General features: G+C 33.7%; 1 protein-coding gene across 3 annotated transcripts; it reads right to left on the bottom strand.

Moving 5' to 3' along the window:
- Window positions 1-4503: 4503 nt before the first annotated feature.
- LOC124414904 (hrp65 protein-like) lies at window positions 4504-17193 on the bottom strand. Of its 3 annotated transcripts, XR_006930082.1 has the most exons (11): window positions 16842-17192; window positions 15973-16110; window positions 15446-15664; window positions 14931-15232; window positions 14547-14842; window positions 14154-14344; window positions 13927-14053; window positions 13505-13524; window positions 5066-5114; window positions 4749-4842; window positions 4504-4526 (listed from the first exon to the last, which is right to left on the bottom strand). XR_006930082.1 is itself a non-coding variant. In XM_046896060.1 (9 exons), the coding sequence occupies exons 1-9, from the start codon at window positions 17055-17057 to the stop codon at window positions 10293-10295; spliced, it is 1776 nt and encodes a 591-aa protein (XP_046752016.1). In that variant the 5' UTR covers window positions 17058-17193; the 3' UTR covers window positions 8826-10292. The 3 variants fall into 3 exon arrangements, 2 of the variants coding, with proteins under 2 accessions (XP_046752016.1, XP_046752017.1); XM_046896060.1 differs by lacking the exons at window positions 4504-4526; window positions 4749-4842; window positions 5066-5114 and adding an exon at window positions 8826-10559 and having other exon boundaries at window positions 16842-17193; XM_046896061.1 differs by lacking the exons at window positions 4504-4526; window positions 4749-4842; window positions 5066-5114; window positions 13505-13524 and adding an exon at window positions 8826-10395 and having other exon boundaries at window positions 14037-14053.
- Between the last annotated feature and the right edge of the window lie 1718 nt (window positions 17194-18911).

Raw genomic sequence — 18911 nt, forward strand, 5'->3', positions numbered from 1 at the left:
AAATTAGTGACTTTTATTACCTTGATGTATAATAATAACAATAATAATATTATTAATAATAATGAATTAATTTGTCGATTGAAGATTATTACATAATTCTAAACTGAGACTGTGGTGCTATATAAGTTTGCCGTATAATAATGCTAAACGATAAAACGGAGCTGTGGTGTAACTACGCAATTAATTTCACTCGATTATACCAATTGATGTTTGAAAAAGAAATGGATAAACCAAAATCTCGCTGAAGTATCCATCAACAGATTCACTTCTCTTTCTCTTTCTCTCTTATTATCACTGCCTGTTTTTATTACGGCTAAAAGAAAAAAAAAAAAAAAAAAACCAGAAACAAGGATGAAAATTTTTCGATGAAACGCGTCTGTACGACGACTGTTGTGTAACTATTAATATGTATAAATATCCGTCAAACTCAACGCTGAAACGTTGATGTACATTTCCCGTTCTGCTGATCGCCGCCTTTTAAAATAACTAAATTAATCGATTAATCAATAATCAGCTGTCATATACCGCGCGTTAATTAAAAAACATATAAATATAATATTCAATGAGAAATACGGGAAAGAAGATAATTCTTCGTATTGTCGATATTTCTTTTCATAGATTTCTTCACGAATAATCATCGCATAGATTATGAAATTAAATAAGCATTACTACACGTGGTGGTGGTGGTGGTGGTGATAAAACGAAGAAAAAAATACACATAGAATAAAAATTATCGCGCTCTGGTTTACCCTGCGAGCTGAAGATATTACCCTACGAGCTGAAAACATTGAAACTATTATGTCGGTAAAGAAACTTGAAGATCTTCAACACCACCACATTACGCGTTGCATTATAGGTACGATAATACTGTATAATAAAAATAACGCATTTGCATAAATAAATAAAAGAGATAAAGTTGCAAATAATTAATTAAGTATCGAAAACAAAATTTAAATTACGGATAATTAGTTGAACAAAAGAAAAATTAAAAGAAAAAAAAACATATATATATATATATACCGCATACTATAATTGACAAATTTTAAAGAAACTAAATAAAAAAAAAAAAAAAAAAAAAGTATACTTCGCTTGCTGTGTGAACGCGTTATGAGATATTCGCACGACTGTGCGTCGTTACGCTAAGCTGGCCACCAAAAAAACAAATGTACAACACCAATTATTAAATTACATTTACTTAAAGACACGACTACACGCGATTAGTTTAAGAAGATAACAATTTTTAGTTCTACTTAGTTTTCTTTTTACAGCCACGTTATAATGAATTCTGGTTCTGTTCTTTGTTTTATAAAAAAGCAGGTATCTTAAGAAAAAAAAAAGGCAAAAATTTCTACATAAGACAAATGAATTATTTAATGAAATTCTGTTCTCTGTGCTAATCGATAAAGTTATCCAAAAAATTGCTTTATCCTAATTTTTGTTTTTTGTTTTTTGTCATAGCGCAAAACACGACTTACACACAAAAACATACTGATACCACCCGACACACGCTAATAATAATAATAATAATAATAATAATAATAACAATTGATAGTTTAAGAAAACAAAAAATAAATAAATAAATAAAAAAAAGGCATCTTCTAAGATAAATATACGCGCGTAAGAATGTTGCATTTTCAGAAAAGTAATCTTGTGTAAGCCATACAATAAATAATATATATATATATATAATTATACGTTATTATTAACCTACGGGAAATAATTGAATTGTTTTTATGAATTAAGAACAAGTTGTCTGTGATCTACAATAATAAATAATTAAAAACGGAAGGAATGAAGAAGAAAAAAAAAAACGCGAGAATATTGTATAAGTATTACGATTTAAACATAAAAGTAATGCAGAAGAAAAAATTGAATACAAAAATGAACCGACAAGTCATATGTATATATATATATTATATATACATATACATATATGTATAGACATGCATACATATATATATATATATATAATATTATTAACGAAATATAGTATATCTACGCGAAAAATAACGAAATTAGAAAAAAGCATTAAGAATGAGATGAGCATTTTTGAATCACTGCAAGGAATTATATATATACACACATATATATATATATATATAAAAATAAATAAGAATACACATTACGGTCATTAAGAATTGAGGACACAAAGGGCTTAGAAAAAAAAATTTATGAAAATTAGATGAAAAAAAAAAAAAAAAAAAAATTCAACATTGTATAGTTGCTGTTGTTAATAATCTGTGCTACTTTGCAAAGTGATAATTTCGCCGGAAGAATTGGAGAAAAAATAAATAAATAAATAAATAAATACGAACAGAGAAAAGCTTCAACACAACACAAAAAAAGAAAAAAAAAAAAAAAACATAACTATTTAACTAAAATGGGCGCTACCTTCGAACGTTAACATAATAATAACAATAATAATAATAATAATAATAATAATAGATAAGGAACATTAATATACATATAGGTAATAAAATTCAGAGAAATAATAATAATAATAATAATAATAACGATAATTACAAATGCACACGCGCGCGCACACACACGCACACACACCGACACAGCACACGAACAAATGGTTCTCACAGTGGTATAAATATGTAACATTATCAAGCAGCGCGGCTACAATACAGAAAGAAGTAACAATAAATATACAAATAGAAGAACAAACGAACAAAAAGAGATAAAAAAAAAAAAAAGAAAAGAAAAGATGAATAAAAAAAACCTAAACACTAAGATTTATAAAAAAGCGCAAACACCAAAATCGTTCCTTCCACCCGCTCCGGCCGTGTTTTTCGATTGATTTTTTCTCAATTACAAGGATAATTTTTAATTACACACGAATTGAATTTCACACGTATACATATATATACATATTGTATAAATCATATCGACTATTATTATATCTCATCTATGCGCACGTCAAATGCAATTATACATAAATAAAAATAAAAAAAAAATCCATTATAATAATTTACAAATGCAAACGGCATTGTTTTTCACACTCTAAATACATACATATTGTGGTCACGAGTTTCACGAGTTTAACCGATATATGATGTGAGAATAAAATGAGTTGTCGAGTGTTACGGAAAATGCAAGAGAAAAAAAAAAAAAAATAACATTCATTAATAATTTTTATACAATTTGGCACGTAAATACGCGTTAATAAAAAAAAAAAAAAAAGAAATTAATAAATAAATAAATAAAAAATAAAGAAAGGGAAAGGATAAACAACCAACAACATGCATTTCGGCATGATCGCGAATTTATATTTATGTACAACACGTTTTCAATTTATTATATAAGTTATTGATTGTAAAAATTTCGAGCGTTGAAAAGAAAACAAACAAAAGAAAAAAAAAAAAAAAAAAATTTAATTAATTATACACATACATATATATTATATATAGGTATATACCGATTAAATTTCGTGTGTGAAAATGTATTATACTTGGCTTTTTCTGCGGTTAAATAATAAAATGTTGTCAAAGCTTTCACAAGTTGATTATTTCCTACACTTTGTATGCATCAATTGTGTTTTTTTTTTTTTTTTTTTTTTTTTTGTCTCTTTTATGCTTCAATTCAAAGTTTCCAGCTTTTCAGGTGTTCGGAAATCGGGGTTTTGGTAGTTGACGATTAAAGTAGAGAGGATTAGTGAAAATGAGACACGTAATTTCTTTTCAATACTGTAGTTTACGATTAATTTATTCACAGTCAATAATTTATTTCACTTTATTTTCATAAAACACGTGATTACAGGCATTGTAGAAGACATCCTCCATCCCAGCTCCCAGGACATCCTCCACGCAATCATGAATCCTGCGTCCTTTTCTAGCTGTAAAATTATTAACAAATTTTGGAAAACCAGAGTCAAGCGATAGCCGAATCGTAACACTGATCGAATAAAACGTGTCAGTGTACGAACGAAAAGTTGTCATCTTCTCTTCTTCAGGACTCTAGCCAATTTTTCATCATTTTTAAGTACGTCGTGTATTGATCGATACACGAGAAATTCTTCACCGTGAATTTTATTTCAATTAAAATATCGGCGGAAGATAAAATTAAAAAAAAAAAAAACAAGAATAAAAAAATCATCTTACAAGATTCTTGCAGCCTTGCATCGAAGTTCATCACCCATTTTCCTCAGTTACCTGCGACAAAAAGAAAGCAAATAATCGATCAAACAATGTTGAACTAAATCAATCCTACAAATGAGAAAGCTGTTCTCAAATATCGTCAGTACACGTTGGGTATCTTTTTAAGACATCAAAGTAATCAGACCCGAAAGATGCTATCATCATTAAATAAATAAAAGTATAACAAAATATTTACAAGGTGTCCAGTTATTTGTAAAAACGTAATTCCCTGAAAATTCCAGGTTTTACTTGACAAGAATCATTATTTATTCACAGTTTCTTCTCATGTAGACAATAAAAAAATTTCATCTTACCTCCGGAAGAAATTCATTTTGCAAAATCCGAGCAGCCCTGCATCGACGTTCGCATATTTTTCTCAGTCATCTGTAATAAAAAAAAAAAAGCAAATAACCAATCAGACAATGTTGGAATTGGTCATTGAAATGCGAAAATTATTTTGAAATATCGTCAGTACACGTTGGGTATCTTTTTAAGACATCAAAATAATCAGACCCGAAAGATGCTATCATCATAGAAATAAATCGCAACGAAACACATGCGTTTAAACAGTTTTTCTATTTTTTTTTTTTAGAACTTTTCTCTCACCTCGTGCAGAAATTAGATTCCAATTTCTAACGAATTCCGTTCACCAAGTCCCATAATTGAAATTTTCACGAGTCCCAATCGTAGATAACAATTCCTGTAACAGAAGAGACAAAAAAGTTTTTAGAATAACGAACAACATTCGAGATACTTTGAGAGAATTGTTTTCTTCTATTATAGATTCAGAATAATACGTTGGGAAATTGTTTCATCAATGATACTCAGACCCGAAAGATGTTTTCATCATTTTATACCAGATTATGATACTTAAACAGTTAATTTTCAGCAATTATTTTCACTAATTCTCGTTTAATTATTACCTTATATTTGCAGATCGTCAAAGACTCGTCAGCCACCTACAGCTATAATCTGTAATGACAGAAGAAAAAATTATCACGTGATTCTGTAAGAGTAAATTGTTAATCGTGTTAAATCCCCTTTTATAAATATGACTAACAACATTGAATATAAATATTTAACAAAACTTTTGTTGTTTTTTTTTTAAATTTCCTTTAAACGTTAGACAAATGTAGAAAAAAGTTTGCAAACTCTCAGCAGCAAATGTTTCCCTTTAAACCGTCCAACGATTGACGGTAAATTTATTGTTCATAACTATAGTAATCAACTAATTAATATTATTCACAGTCGAAGATAGTAGAAATATGAACACCTTTTTCCACCAGATTCCTTATAATAAACAATAGCAAAATAATCGTTTCTCGATAATTTCCTAATAATTTGTCAACATCGTATGAATGCGGTAAGTTCACTTCGTGGGCGTTTAAATAATGTGAAATACTTGGAAAAACCAGAGACTATAGAATATTAAAAACAGATTATAATAGATTTGCGGCAATATCGTAGAAAAAGTTCAACGCTTAGGCATAAAATTTCACTAAATTACAATATAATCAAGTGTTTCAATAAATAAATTCGTCGCTGTAAATTTTTCACGAACAATAGCAAAAATTACGTATCATAAGTACGCAGAGTTGTTACAAAACTTTTACAATTTTTCTTTGTACAAAAAACAATCAAAAAATGTTTTTTTTTTTTTTTTTTTGTTAACAAAACATCAAAAGACGATTCAACGAAATTATTTTCTCAATAAATCTGTAAAATTAATTAAAATCACAAGAAGATATATATGTATATAAAATTCAGCCAAAGTACTGCAGAAATAATAAATCGTCAATTGCATCGCAGCAAATTTTTTTTTTTTTTTTTTTTTTTCCCCTCATCAATTAACCAACAAGTTTGTAACAACCCTTGTTTTATCCATCGAATAATCAGACTTTTAATAAATCTGAGCACGCAAAGGTACAAAGGGAAGAGGGGGGAGGGGGACTGACATTCGACAACGGTCAGAATCCAGGGGTCCAAGTTTATCGACATCCTAGTCAGTCAGTCACTCACTCAGGCAGGCAGGCAGGCCAGGTTTACGAGAGCTCAACGCGATTGTTCCGCAATTGACACGAACGATTAGTTGCAATCGTTTACAGAACAGGGTACAGAGAATTATTTTTCATTTTTTACAAACAGCATGAAACCATTAATCGCCAGTTTACAGCGTTTGCAACCAATGATAGTATAATAATAATAATAATAATAATAATATCATCAGAACATATAATAACTTCGCAACGAAATACATAAATTAAATAATAATCAGGAAACAAGTTGGGCATAATTTGTTTCACAGATTGCAATTAATATCATTAGGGGAATAAAAAAAAAATAGAATTAATAAAAAAAAAGAAAAAATCAAGAATTTAGAAAACGAACAAAAAAAAAAAGAAACAAAACTTTCACAATTCCACAGATGTGATCTGTACGCGGGATAATAATTTTTGTTTTCCACAGTACAGAAAACCGCGGATCACATCAGACGCGTCATCGTTCAGAGAGAGAAAAAAATTCGATTTAGTAAAAAAAAACAAATAAGTAAATAAAAATGAAAAAAAAAAAAAACAACAACAATTCTCAATCTGAGAAAAGAAGTCATGTTGCGAATAATGAACACACACTCCGTAAGAGTACGTATTATCATTCAGAATATTGCCAGTCGAATAATTGTTCGATTATTATTCTGTTTTAATATATGTTTATACAGTAGGGAAAATAGTTATTTAAATCGTTATAAATTCTAAGTGTAAATTGAAAAAAAAAAAACAAAAAAAAAAAAAAAAAAAAAACAGAAAAATTTCAATCAATCTCCTCAAGTTTTTAGACATGATCGAGACAAAGTGTTTTTTTTTTTTCTTTTCCGTACTGGAGATGACGATTTTCCACATGTTCCCACCCCAAGTGTATAAAGTATAATTTATATAGATATACCTTTTAATAACATTTTCGCAAATGCTACTCACCTCAGTAATAGTGGGGGTTCAATGATTAGTTCATTCAACATAGTAAGAGCCTATATCTTGCGATTGCAGTCTCTCCTCCGCTAAAGAACACTGCCGCGATCAACCATGAATGGATCACATAATAATGTTGAAACTGTAAACATAGGTATCTGGGCACAGAAGTCACGGGTTTTGTCATGGAAAAACACACCAAAGTGTTTTCACCTCAGGGTTTCGGTCAGTTATATAAATCAGTATAGTATACTTCTACTATTCAAATCCAGAGAAAACTTTTCCCATTGCGTAATCGAGTGAAGTTCACAACAACTTGACACACATCAAGATAAGAAAAAAAAAATTAAAAAAAAAAAAAAAAAAAAAAAAAGTTATCCCGAAGTTAAATTATTTCTCAAAAACTGACGGTATAGAAGAAGAAAAAAAGAAAAGGAAAAAATAAATAAACATAATCGATGAATAAAGATAAGAGTTGCAGTAAAGAAATTTCAGTGAAAGAATAATTTCGAGACTGATAAAATTGAATGATTAAATGGAATTTTTTGTTTGTTTTTTGTTTATACAAACATTACCACCCTATAACAGCGATGTTTTTTTTCCACATTGTAGATTTGTTGATTCCTTTATATAAGCCACGTTTGTTAGAAGAAAAATAAAAAAAAAATAAAAAATGTTTGTTTGAATGTCTCCTCTTCTTTGATCGCGTAGGTAGAAACTTTGAAGTTACTTTTTGTTCTTCAAAGTTCGTTAGAGTCCATGATAAATCTTCCGGCGCGTAGATTATTGTAATAATGATAAATTCTGTTGGTGATTTAACGTTAAATTTCATTGATGAGATTTCACGCTTCAGGATATAATTTGCAAATTATTTATGCACGTTTGCAATATAAATATGAAGAGCTTTTATCAAGCTCTTGTAGTTTTTCTAGAATTATAACTTCGCAAACAGACAAATATATACGTGACTCCAGACAAAGTCTGATTTTTTTTTTTTTTTTTTTTTTTGCAACAACGAAAATCACACGCAATATTGTAAAACGTCCATCTGAAGTCACATTGCAGAAATATGCAACAAGCATATATTCGAGTGTTTTCAATCAATTTTGCAATATCAATAAATCGAATTGTCCGAGATTGATTTGCAAACATTGTCGTTGTGAGTAATGAGCAAAAAAATAGATGAACACCGATCCTTTTGGTGACGCACATTTTTTTTTCTTTAACTTTATTAATAAGCTTTTAAATTCAGTTTTTTTGTGAGAGAAAAAAAAACCAGGTCTCGGTATCACAGATCGAATTATCCATGACTTAATATCGATCTCGTGATATAACCAACCGGAAATATTTTCTCTCTGGTTCAGATTTGGGTGTTTTAATTTTCAATCACTATAAATTGTAATTCTTTGTTTTTTTAAACCTATATATATACATATATATTTGTATATATATATATGTATGTGGATAATCGACGAAGGAATAATAACATTATTTCCAATTTATCCTATGGATAAAGTTATTCAATGACCTTCATTCGGATAATCAGTCATTCATCTGATAAAGTTCATTACAGGCAGAGGATTTGACTTCTTTCAAATTTACTATATTCGAATTATTATTATTATTATCATTATATACTTTTTTTTTTTAATCGTTATTTTCGATATACCCGGTCACGGATATCGATCTCAATACTATTTCACCTCGTATTTCTTCATCATCTTCAAATTATTGTAACAAAACATTCAAGTTAGATATCCACATAGTTGATTTCAGTCAAAATTAATACCTCCACACTTACACACTACTAATTGGTAGTTATTATTTGTATAATATATATATAAAGTACAACGTATTAATTAATAATAATACAGTCAAGTCACGTCGATTATCTATATATTCTTCGTGATTGTAAGATCGTAAGATCGTAATGATAAATGAGCCGTTAAATTGAAGCGCTAATACCAGATCAATTTCTCAGCTGATGAATCCGTGGAATGGATTTTTTTTTTTTTTTTTTTACACCCTGATTTCGATCGAACGTTTCTATAAGTAAATTCGACAAAAATCTGGATCTTCCAATTATCGCAAGTGTCGAAATAGAATTTTCATTGAAAAAACGGGTAAAAAAAAAAAAAAAAGAAAAGAAGATGCTGCGGGAAAATCAGCAACAAAGTTGCTTCTTCTTTTCGTTTCTAAAGTTAACGACGATAGCAACGATCGTGTAATCGTTAACACCGCAGAGTGAACGATCGATGTTAGTTCACAAATTTCCTTTTTTCCGTTCAAGCTAGTTTAACAAAGTTACGAGATCTGTGTTGCTAACAATGTAAAAAAAAAAAAAAAAAATAATGTATAAAACGGGAAGCGGTTGAATGACAAAAAAACGTATACGAGATTAAACTTAATAAAAGTATCAAACAGAGTTCCGTCAATATTTTTCTAGTACCTGATAAAGTTCTCGTGTACATCACAATACACGCTCCTGGTTCCAAAGGTAGACAATGAATTAGACACAAGACTAAGAATAATTTCAGAGCATCGACGACGTCGACGGAGACGAAGATTTCCTACGTAGCGATTCGTGCATAGACGACTTAAGTGAAATATTACGATAAAATTTCACCCCCTTGATCCCACCCAGTTTCTTCGATATTTTCAAAAAGTCCGAAGACTCGATTCTCGGTCATAAAAGTCTCAACAACACCTTCTTCCTTGCTGCTTTAAATTCTTCATAATTTATGATATGACGCAGTTTTTCATTTTTGTCAACTTATCTTATCTTTAATGCTGGGTATTAAATTTAAAACATCTTTCGAATTCGAAACTGCATATTTCACTGCACAAGAACAACGCGACGTCAGTTGAAAAAAAAAAAAAAAAAAAAAAAAAATTTCATTTCAAACTGATTCATCAAACGTACGTCGAGAACGAGTGTGTCGCATATTATAATACATGTATAAAAAAAATACGAAACGATGGCGTGTAGTAAAACGTAGGTAAAATTGTTATCGCGGAAAAAAAACGTTCCGTCAACTCTTGGATTTCTGTCGACCTCGTTATCTTCTTCCTTAGCTCCTTCTTCTTTCTTTCTCTTCTTCTTCTTCTTCTTCTTCTCCTTTCCTCTGTCTCTCCGTCGTTAGTGTAATGTTCATACTTTAGGCGATTGCACTTCGTCATTCTCGTATCAATATCGCCTTCGCTTGTTAGGATAATCGTCGGGTCGACCACGGTCGTTTCCTTGCCAGCGGGGATTTCCCCCGCCGCCTCCACCGCCGCCGCCGCCGCCGTTACCACCCCGATTGTTACCGATGTTACCCATGCTTCCCATATCGACCCTCATGTCCATCAAATCCATTATTTGACCACGGTCGTCGCTATAACCGCCTCCACCACCGCCGCCGCGACCCCCACGATCCATGTTATTATACGCGTCTAGGAAAGACTTTGGATCCTGTCACGGAGGAAGGAGATTTTTTCGTTTTTTTGTTTTTTGACAAAAAGAATGTCAAGTCGTGGATTTAAATTACACGAGTTTGAGAAGTTATGATTAAACATAATAATCACGGAATCGAAACGCATAATTTATATCGTGGCATATGATGGAATGGTTTTTGTTTAGTTTTTTTTTTTTGTTTTTTGTGCGTGTGTTTACCGTTAAAACACATTTCATAGTTCATTCACAGGCAGTGACCATCCGTGTTTGACAGCAGCAGAGAGGTTCATCGGTCAATTTCACATAGAAAAGAAATGGGAAAAAACACAATGTTAGAGTTGTTTCTCGACCAATGCGAAATTTAAATAAACTTTCGACAGAATCAGAATATTATTTATCGTGCCTCTAAGATCGTGTCACGTACTTTTAACTAGTCGTGCCACTAATTGAGAAAATATATATATATATATATATATATATATTTTTTTCTTTTTTTTTTTTTTAATTTTCATCTTCGTATCAATTAACTTTTCATCCAACAACTAAAATAATTCACACAGAATCAGAGGACCAAGGAAATGCCTAACACAACCAAATAGCTGTCTATGAGAGTACAAACAATACAAACTGCGATTCAACTAGTGAACGAGGTTGTGTTTTTTTTTTTCTTTCTTTCTTTCTTTTTCTTCATGCCCTCGCGCAAGAAATTTACCAAACCATTCCCTGAAAACTCTTAAAATGAAATCGGGGGTTGATTTAAGAAAAAAAAAAAAAAAAAAAAAAAAAAAGAATGATAGCTTTTTTTTTTTTTTTTTTTTTTTTTGTTGAAATGCGATACGAGCAGCAAAGAAACTTGATCAGGGTCTTCTAAGCAAGCTCTTCGCAAATTCCAAACTTTGAAACCATCATTTTCTTCGGGTGAAAATGTAAAGTGTTGCTTACGAGTGAAACACAAGGCATAGAGGGGGGGAGTAGTTCGCTTTTTCATAAATCAATCAACGCATTGACGACATATGTGGTTTTCGGAGATATACATATATGTATATAGCGAAACGTTGCTGATTTCGTAGCTAAAAGTAGTACCAGTACAAAGGAAACAAAAAAAAAAAAAATGTCAAGTATCAGACGAATTTTTGACATCGTGCAGAGCAGAGACGAGGATCGAAACTCTTTTCACAGCAGTTGGGACGTGGTTAAGCATTTCTTGGTCCACGTACAGTAAAAGACTGATCATGGAATTATTGAGCCTGAGTTCAACGTATTAATGAATATACAAGAATAATTTTGAACCATATCTTATGTACAAAAATAAAATTTGAGTAAACAATGTCTCATAATTCCATGATTTTTGTCTATAAAAGTCTTAAATAACCATCCGAATAGATATAAACAAGATACAGAACTGACTGTCTGCAACCATACGGAGAGGCCAAACGTAGCATTTGCACGGATAGAAATAGCACACATGTTGTCACAAACAGTAATTACTTGTCTGTAATTAGCGTTTGATTTTTGAATATCGTGAACGTGTTTTTTATCATTTATTTTTATTCAAATTTTAGAACATTCACTTTCTCTTTAGCATAATGGACGAGGTTGTGTTCGCGGGTGAGCAACAGTGATTGGTTAATCGGCATCGTCGTTTGAAGTTTTGTTCTTCTGTTACATTTTTTTTTTTTTTTTTTTTTTTTTTACCTAGGATAAATAATGCGCCTGGGATTAAACACATGACGAAAAGATTTAAAAATCACTCAAATTTTAGGTATACGGTTGATTAGTACCTTTCATCGGATCACAACGATCAACAGCGGAGATATAACGGTGGTGAATAGAAATGGTAATCAATGTTTCGAAATAAGTAGATTAACACCATCTACTTTACCATATCAGATGTTTTCCCACCCTAAGATTAAGACTTTTCATTTCCTTCTCAATCGCACGATAGATGATAACGTAGCATGCAAAGTGGAATTGAACAAAAAAAAAAAAAAAAAAAAAAAAGTAATAGCAATGCATAGAAATGTCGTGGATGCGCAAAAATGTTTGCGCATCATTTTTCTTCAATTCGGGGTGTATTTACACAGACGCGCGCTTTTTATATGCCCGATGGCAAGTTTTTTAAACATATTTCTGGAAACCTTAAGACTGCCCTTATTTCCCTTCATCTTAATAATCACGGCCATTAGCAGGCTACGTTTAACGTGGGTAAAAAAAATTAGCGATAATTTGCGGTATAAAAATTTATCATCATCAATTCAATTGCGTCCCGAGGATTTTTACTCATGCCAAGCACATTTGAGCGAGACTCGTCGTTCGGTCTCAAGCGAGATTGACGATTTCGCATTGTGATAGAAATTAATGCTCGGCGACCCCTCCATATGTTTTTAATTGTTAAACATCATTGAAATCGTTGTTAAAGTAACATTATAATCATCAAGTACATTTCATCGAGTTCAATAATCGATCGTGTCTAGAATTTCGTTTTGTTTTCTTGTTGCAGACAATAAGATTCTGTCACACGTCAAAAAAGTCTTACTAATCAGAAATAGAAAAGTATTGTACAAAATTACGCAGTCAGATAATTATTCGCCAGTAAAAATTCGTTGTTCACTTTACTCCGTAAAGTGTCATGCAGAAATATATTTTTCACGAGTGCACGCTTTAGCGGAAAATTACTATGAGAGAAAAAAAAAAAAAGTAAAATAATCTTCGCAATTAATCGACGAAGCTATATCTCGACGCTCGTACAAGATCCAGTTGATACATAAACTGGACTCAAAATCCATCCTCATCTTACGAATCTTTCCGATGTTTCATGTATATTCGATAAAAATCAAAAAATTACACCGGAGACCTAATGAAAAATTTGAAAGAAAAAAAAACAAAAAAAAAAAAAAAACGACTAAGCAAGTGAATTCGAATTCAACTACAAGTACATTTTGTAATCAGAGTCAATACATTACCACTGGCAAGTTGTTTCCGCCTGAAATAGAGAAATCAAAATTGACATTGTTTAATTGGTTCACTTAAGTTTAGATACATTTGCAAGTCTTTCGTTTTTTCGGCTCTAATTTCTTTTACTTATTTTGAATAAAATTGCTGTTCAAGTAATTCAGTTATTAGTGTAAAATAAAATGTGCCCAAACTTTCGGCACACCGCAGAACCATAATTGAGTTTCGCGATGTTTCCTAGCTGGGTTATGATTTTACTATTCCCTGTTTTTATTCAGATAATTTCTGGCACTTGGAATCTTCAATCAGCAAAGAAACAAGCGTGGCGTCAGGGATGTTTTTAACATGACAATTTATTCCTCAAGGAACAGAATTGGAAAAAACTAGATAATGTCAATCATGACCATTCGAGTCAAATTTAAAAAACACTCACCGTCTGGTTGACCAAATCCATCACGGTCATTCACACTGATGGCATCATAATTTTTACCGCCAATGCTGCCAGGACCTCCACCTCCGCCTCCGCCTCCACCACCGCCTCCACCGCGTATGGCTTGTTCCTGTAAAATGAAAATTAATTTGCAATGATTAATAAAACGGATCAACATTTCAAAATTCGTCTACGATTGAAGGGACACTGTTTGTTACAAGTTTGTTTACCTGCATAAAGAGGTTATTCTCTTGCTGTCTTCTGTGTAATTCTTCCTCTTGTCGCCTGATACGTATCGCCATTTCTTCCTGTTGTCTCCTCCGCAGTTCTTCCTCTCGTGTCCTCTGCTCCTCGGCTTGTCTCTCCTTCATCTCCCACTCTCGCTTTTGCCTTTCCCTGTCAGCTTCGCGCATTCGTAACTCTGGCGCAGCAGCAAATAAAATTTCATTAATATGTATTCGCGACTTGTAGAACAGTTATCGAATGGGGACAGTACAGACGATACTCAGAACTTAAAAAGCAGCCAAAATAATTTTATCATACTGATCAAACGGTAATTTTTTTCATCATTGTTACACAATTAGATTTGTTGAAATCCTAACAATTTATTATCATTCACTCACGTTCGCGGAGAAGCTCAGTCTCGTGTTCATATCTAGCAAACTCCATCTGTGCTTCAAGCTTTTCTTCCTCCATGGCCATTTCTCTCTTCAACGCCTCTTCCTTCTGTTTGTAAAGTTCGTGGAGCTGCTTCCACCTTGTGCCGTACTCGTGCTCAAAGCTACCGATCTGTGCAAATCTGGGTCCAACTTCACGAGCTTTGTAAAATTCTTGGTTCTTACGCGGTAAATTTTTGTCCGGATAGCCATCTATATCATCTTGCTGTTCGAAAGGCTCAACAACAACCGGTCGGAGAGAACTGTGATAAAATAAATCAAATTGTTGTATTTCATCGAGCACGTAAGAGAAACGTTAAAAATTTTGCAAATGTATTATGACACACTTACGCAGTAAGGAAGTAGCATCCTTCGCTGCATTTCCTAAGCGCCAGTTGTGCGCCTGGTTTTCTACAATATTCGACTATTCCCTCGCCCATACTTTTTCCACGGTCATCTACAATCACTGTCGCACGTTCAATCTCGCCAAATACGCTGAACGCTCTTTCCAAGAGTTCATTCGACACCCAAGGAGTAAGATTCTTGACCTTAATAGCTGACGAATGCGGAGCAAAGCGTACTTTGATCGCACGACCTTTTCTCATCGAACCATCTAGTTCGTGCTTTGCTTTTTCTGCGTTTGCACGGAAGTCCTACATAATTTAGAAAAGAAGAAATGTCGAATGTTATTATATTTATAAACTACTGAAAACACAGATTTAATTGCATAAAGAATCAAGTCATAGCAATATAATGCAGCCAAATGATTATTATCATTGTAAAATCAAACGGTAATTTTTTTAATCACATGATGCGCCAATAATTTGTATATTTGGCAATTTCAAAAAATTTTTATCATATCTCACCATTCGTAGGAATGCGAAATTCTTCTCGTTGTTTACAAACATCTCCGAAACTTCTCCAAACGCACTGAACATAGTTTGAAGTTCTTCTTCCGTGACGTCATTGGTAAGATTACCAACATACAAGCGATTTCTGCCACTGAATTTTTTCTCCGTCGTATCTTGAGGCGGAAGCTCATGTGTCGGGCCGTTCAAATTTATTATACGTTCCATTAGACGGTCCTGCATCACGAAAATACAACATAGTTGAAATTGTTGCCAATCAGAATAGCGCTCAAAAATGCAAATGGAACTGTTACTTATTTAGCAAATTGTGTCCATACTTTCGGCACACAGATAGACACTGAAAAGTCAAACCATGTTTCCTAGCCGGACTTTCTTTAGTATTCCCTTCCGATAAATCTATGATTTGGCACTACTCGGCAAACATGAAGATTTGCAGTAGCGTGGCGTCAGGGTTTTCGACTTGCAAGTTTAGAAAATGCGTACAAAATTTCATACATTACAAAAATTGGATCAGTAAAACTCACATCTTGTGACCTCCCACCCATCATTCCTCGATCTCCGCCACGTCCGCCTCTTCCTCCACGGCCTGGCCCTCCTCGTCCACTACCAATGTCTGACATTGATACGTCCATACCTCCGTCCATCGAGTCATTCATTTTCACCTGATATGAAAAATAATAAAAGCTTGAACGATTTTCTAAAACTGTTTCAGTTTTTGATTTTCTGCAGATATCTTGAGAATATCAAAGCGATATCGGTGAGATTGGTAAAAAAAAAAATTCATTTTTTTAGGAGAAATCAAAAAAATTACATGCAGGTATTTCAGGGGCTCGAGTATTAAATTGGGAAAGGATACGAGACTACCAAGATGATCAAGGTCTAAACCAGCTTGCGGTGCCGGTCAAATTCCTATACATAGACAAAATGGACTCCCAAAGCGCGTGGCAACGCGGTGGAATGTGTAATCAATGTAAAAAAAAAAACAGGCGATGGTTTATAGATGAAAACGGCATTCTGGGCATGGCTAAAAGATTTTTGGCACTCGCATAAACCTGTTGCACAGATACGAGAGTCTGGAAATATGATATGAGAACCCAAAACGCATATCGTTATGGGCGGAATAAGAGCGTGCAGCTTTACGACGCCATTTTGTGTGTGTCAATCCGTGCGACCGACGCGCAGATAGAGTTCACGGAAAAGAAAATCAATAACCTTGAACAAATTTTTGTACGAAAAATCGGTGTACAGGGTGTATTTACCCGGATTAGAAGCAAAAACGAAAGCCTTTAAGCTTCTTGAGCGATTTACTATCGACTTTTTACATTTTCATTGCTCGATAGCGAAAAACAAAATGTCGCCTTCCGCGACCTTGTGACGAATGCAATAGTTTTACCTGTACATCGTTTCTGGGTCCTGGGCCACCGCCGCCTCCACCTCCACCTCGTCCTCCGGAAAATCGGGATCCTTTTCTACCTCGAGGACCACCGCCGCCGCCGCCACCGCCGCCACGTCCACCGCCTCCAGGTCCACGTTGATTATCGTTCGTGTTTTCGGGCGGTACGTTGTTCGGGGTTTCGGATTTAACACTGGGAGCATCAGCGCCCGACATGATTGCTTCGCAAGGTTAACAGCCGGTTGATGGTGGAAACAACAAAGCTTCGCGTAGTGCGGAGTCAACTCCGTTCTTCTTCGTTCGCGATACGATCCGTCGACACTGAGGTGTAACAACGAAGAGAAACGACAACGCCGACGCGGGACGAGTCTGCCGGCTTTTCCCCCCTCCTTAGCTAAGCTGCGAGCCGCGAAGCATGCCGGGTAGCGTCGTTCTCGATTTCTATTGGCTGTCGGCATCGACGCTCTCGATTTCTATTGGCCGACGATTCCGACGCTGTTACGGAAACTACGTGAGTCGTTTCAAGCTTGTGTTTCACCCGAAATTATCGTCGGACAGATATTTTGAATGAAATATAAATATAAAACGACATTTTTGCGCTGTATTTATTTTATCAATGGGAAGAAGGATCGTCGCGGCTAAATTACTGCGTGGCAACACGTCGCACGGATCTCAACTTCCGCGGCGCCATTTTTTCAAATCCTCGCTAAAACCCGACATCAATTCAACCGGCCTCGATTTCATTTTACTCGACGAATTTGAACTAAGAAACCTTCTTACTCAAAAACTATTTCTAAAAAGCAAGGTTGTTCATGATTTTTTAAACCAGGCAGTTAGAATTAGAATCTGGAATTAATACTTCAGTCATTCCATTACTAGCCTGCATATCTACTTGTTCCGTTTTTCTGAAATTGCTTAAAAAATATCTTATCGCTGTCTTTCAGTATTGACTAAACAGAAATAATTTCAGCATCAAGCGTTTAGTGTCACATAATGATAAAAAAGTAGATATCCGAAGCTTGTAGGAATAAACAAGACGAATATATATTCCTCAGATCTTATTATCAGCCTAAACTGTATATCGAGACCCGATCAGACCGTGACATCTTTAATGCATGTAATCCGAGTGGCGTGCGGGTCCGACAACAGCGAGTATAGCTTGGCATGAACAGCCATCCATATAATCTGTTATTCTTTTGACAACAGATGCAAATACGTGGCCAGAATACAAAAAAAGGTGCGTGAATAGTTGATAATCTTGGTTCTCGCAGCAGGGGTAAAAGCAGTTAACGAGACTGATTATCGACCGGGTAGATTTAAGTGGTGGTGAATTAGGGTCAAAGTTGCGATCCGAAGCGATCAAGCACATGCCCCTAAACTATAACCCATCCATCCATCCCCCGGCGTTTCTTATAGACGCCACTGCAGTTCATTTTGCCGTAGTAGTCGCAGTCGTTAGAGAACTAGTACAGATAAAAATCTCAAGAGAGTTACGTGTGTATCTTATATCTCCTGGCCAAACTCGCTGCTCTGCCATTGTTTCCAGCAGTAGGTCACATCTCAGGAGAGAAAACAGTACGAGAGTCTTTCTTCGAGAAAGGTACATACAGTACCCCTTAGGATTGATGTACCGAAACTATTTTCGGCTGTAATTCTCCGTATTGTTTATTATCATACTGTAACAATTAAGTATGTAGGTACGTACACTTAGGGAATTCCATTTTTAATTTCTTTTTTTTTTTTCTAAGGTGTTACTCGAAATATTTATGACAAATAAACCTGAACGAGATAGAAAAATATTTAGAGCCACTATCAATTATTGTAATATTTTTTATTTATTTTTATGTGTATACCTTACGGACTTATGTGTATATATTAGTTTATTTTTTTCATATCATGGCCCAATTAATCATTCACCAATCAACAGCAAACTGCACCTAACAATTCCGCAGTTGGTTGTTCTCGTCCTTTAGCGGAAAGATTAATCGTTTCGGAGAAATTTGGATAACAGATTTTCCTGCTGAAATAAGAGTATCGCATCACCTTAAGGTCCCTATTTCGTTTTCACAA

Source organism: Diprion similis, chromosome 14, assembly GCF_021155765.1.
Source record: "Diprion similis isolate iyDipSimi1 chromosome 14, iyDipSimi1.1, whole genome shotgun sequence".
NCBI lineage: Eukaryota > Metazoa > Arthropoda > Insecta > Hymenoptera > Diprionidae > Diprion > Diprion similis.